This window comes from Notolepis coatsorum (assembly GCF_963971535.1).
Source record: "Notolepis coatsorum genome assembly, contig: SCAFFOLD_412, whole genome shotgun sequence".
Classification (NCBI taxonomy): domain Eukaryota; kingdom Metazoa; phylum Chordata; class Actinopteri; order Aulopiformes; family Paralepididae; genus Notolepis; species Notolepis coatsorum.
The window spans coordinates 127,584-131,500 of record NW_028171982.1 but is presented as its reverse complement, the minus strand read 5'-3'; the positions used below and the strand labels follow the sequence as shown (position 1 = coordinate 131,500).

Here is a 3,917-nt window from a genome sequence, read left to right as displayed (position 1 = left end):
GTCGTCCTTCCCCCCCAAGGGCAGCCGGGAGCAGACAGGCGTCAACGTGAGCCGCGCCAGGGGACCAATCCAAGTGCTCCTGTACGTCTTCGTCAAGGACGCCACAGCGTTAGCGATCTTGTTGTTGTGCATGTTTTTCCATTGGGTTTATCTTATCGGGGGGGAAACCCTTGCGAGCACGGGGAGAACATGCAAACTCCACACAGAAAGGCCTGGGAGATACCCCACCTGGGTAACTGGCATCATGGAAACCTGGTCCCCAAGCGGGAATCGAACCCTGGACCTTCTTGCTGTGAGGCGACAGTGTTAACCACTACACCACCGTGCCGGTGTTATAGTGAATATACATAGTGTTATGGTGAATATACACAGTGTTATGGTGAATATACGTAGAGTTATGTGAATATTCATAGTGTTATGGTGAATATTCATAGTGTTATGGTGAATATTCATAGTGTTATGGTGAATATACGTAGTGTTATGGTGAATATACATAGTGTTATGGTGAATATACATAGTGTTATGGTGAATATTCATAGTGTTATGGTGAATATACATAGTGTTATGGTGAATATACATAGTGTTATGATGAATATTCATAGTGTTATGGTGAATATTCATAGTTTTATGGTGAATATACATAGTTTTATGGTGAATATACGTAGTGTTATGGTGAATATACACAGTGTTATGGTGAATATACATAGTGTTATGGTGAATATACATAGTGTTATGGTGAATATACATAGTTTTATGGTGAATATTCATAGTGTTATGGTGAATATACACAGTGTTATGGTGAATATACATAGTGTTATGGTGAATATACATAGTGTTATGGTGAATATACACAGTGTTATGGTGAATATACAGTGTTATGGTGAATATACATAGTGTTATGGTGAATATACATAGTGTTATGGTGAATATACATAGTTTTATGGTGAATATTCATAGTGTTATGGTGAATATACACAGTGTTATGGTGAATATACATAGTGTTATGGTGAATATACATAGTGTTATGGTGAATATACATAGTGTTATGGTGAATATACATAGTTTTATGGTGAATATTCATAGTGTTATGGTGAATATACACAGTGTTATGGTGAATATACACAGTGTTATGGTGAATATACATAGTGTTATGGTGAATATACATAGTGTTATGGTGAATATACACAGTGTTATGGTGAATATACAGTGTTATGGTGAATATACATAGTGTTATGGTGAATATACATAGTGTTATGGTGAATATACATAGTTTTATGGTGAATATTCATAGTGTTATGGTGAATATACACAGTGTTATGGTGAATATACACAGTGTTATGGTGAATATACATAGTGTTATGGTGAATATACATAGTGTTATGGTGAATATACATAGTGTTATGGTGAATATACATAGTTTTATGGTGAATATTCATAGTGTTATGGTGAATATACACAGTGTTATGGTGAATATACACAGTGTTATGGTGAATATACACAGTGTTATGGTGAATATACGTAGTGTTATGGTGAATATACGTAGTGTTATGGTGAATATACATAGTGTTATGGTGAATATACATAGTGTTATGGTGAATATACATAGTGTTATGGTGAATATACATAGTGTTATGGTGAATATACATAGTGTTATGGTGAATATACACAGTGTTATGGTGAATATACGTAGTGTTATGGTGAATATACACAGTGTTATGGTGAATATACACAGTGTTATGGTGAATATACGTAGTGTTATGGTGAATATACATAGTGTTATGGTGAATATACGTAGTGTTATGGTGAATATACGTAGATAATCGCTCAGCATGGAGGTTACCGGGGGTGTGAGCAGAGCTATGCTGCCCGAGTGACTGAACGCGATGACAGCTGCAGCTGTCCATCCACCGTGTCAGAAGACACACACACACACACACACACACACACACACACACACACACACACACACACACACACACACACACACACACACACACACACACACACACACACACCCACAGACATATACTCACTCACATGGCCAGACAGACTCAGAGAGAGCGAGAAAGAGAGAGAGAGAGAGAGAGAGAGAGAGAGAGAGAGAGAGAGAGAGAGAGAGAGAGAGAGAGAGAGAGAGAGAGAGAGAGAGAAACAGAGAACAAGCTAGTAGTACAACAGAGTGAACTACGATGGCCGGCCCTGGATAACACACACACACCCTGAAGAAACACAACAACAACAACAACACCAACTATACGACGTCTTGTTGTCCACACGCCATGGGGAATCTAACTGCCAACCCTCTACCACATCAAAGAACCCTCCCCCCGTGGATCGATCCAGAACCAGCATGAAGGGTCTAGAACCGGTTCCCCTGCTCCAGAACCTGCTGCTGGCGGTCGTCCTCGCCTCGGGGTACGGAGTACAGAGAGGTGAGCGAGTTCTGGACCGGACTGATCTGATTTACAATGTGTCTTGGCATTATTATGATCCGTTTCATACCAAATGTCCTGGCAATGGAGGACAATTTCAATAGAAAGACAATCAACGTGTATGTCTGGCATTTTTTAAGTGTATGATCGGCCTATAATAAATGATGCTAGTTTCAATGTTAATGTTTTTTATATTGTAGGTGATCTGTATGATAGATTAGAGTCCCGCTGGACTAGATCCTTCAGCTACAGTAGCCTGCTGTAGGTGTGATTACATGTACCTAGTAAATGGTGCATTTTATATAGCGCTTTTATCCATGCATATATGTATACAGACAGAGCATGTATATAGCAAAGACTATACTATGAAATATGGAAAATAGATTCATCATGAAGAGGAAATAACTCATATACCAGTACATAACAAGCAAGGAAGGCAGTTTAGAATTACCTCTTCAAAGACATGCTTGTCTGTGTCCCGGAGGGTCATCAAAGAGATGCCGCCTATTCTCAGTCCTTGCCCCCCAATGGTGGAATGAACTACCCACCCCAGTTAGGACAGCCGAAACACGTCCAATCTTTCGCCGTCGACTAAAGACGCACTTCTTCAACCATTATCTGAAATAAAATAAAAAATCTAACCCTAACTAACCTTACTGTCCTGCACTTGTCCTAATAAACTAACCTACACTGTAGCACTCAACACTTTATGAACATTGTTACTCAGCTGATAGAGTTGTACCCTTCCTGATGACTTGTCGTACAGAACATGTAAGTCGCTTTGTGTTCAGCTAAATGACTAAATGTAAATGTATGTATGTCTACAGTATGTACAACACACATCACAGCCTATAGTGTTCTGTGCAGGGGTGTAAAGTACTTGAGTAATTGTACTTTGTTACAATACTTAAGTACTGTTTTCGGGGATTTGTACTTGATTAGGTTTGTATACTTGTACTTTTACTCAATTACATTTCAGAGAAAAAATAAACGTTTTACTCCTTACATTTAAAATGCAGACCTACAGAGTACAAAGTACAAATCTCGCAGGTCCAACTATTTTAATTAGTATATTTGTTTCTCTGGCCGAACTAACGTTAACGTTATTAATCCTGCGGCCGCAATTTATTTAAAAACAATCAAATCCCCATCAATGGAAAATGAACCCGCCCATACCCGTGCAGATTGGTCATTGTGCAAGACTAGAAAGCGGGGATCTTTGATTAAACACCTGCCATCAGAAGAACAGACAGTCAGAGTGACAAGCTACAGGAGACGGCCACAAACGATAGTACGAGTGATGAAGAGGACAAAACGGAACATTTCATTGCCCCGGAATAAAAAAAACTTTTTACTTTAACTTGTTAGTACTTAAGTACAAAGTAAAAACTTTTTTACTTTTACTCAAGTGTGTTTTTTGCCAGATTTTGAGACGGTACCCATACATTCACTTAAGTATAATTTCTGGGTACTTTTTACACCCCT

General features: G+C 38.8%; 1 protein-coding gene across 1 annotated transcript in view; it reads left to right on the top strand.

The window, feature by feature from the left end:
- Positions 1-2,350: 2,350 nt before the first annotated feature.
- LOC311248141 (muscle, skeletal receptor tyrosine protein kinase-like) overlaps positions 2,351-3,917 on the top strand; it is a gene marked incomplete at both ends in the record, with an annotated part of 115,451 nt that continues 113,884 nt past the window's right edge. The window contains one exon of the mRNA XM_084339081.1: positions 2,351-2,432. Within this exon, the coding sequence (XP_084195207.1) occupies positions 2,351-2,432 (82 nt within the window). The remainder of the gene's footprint in view (positions 2,433-3,917) is intronic.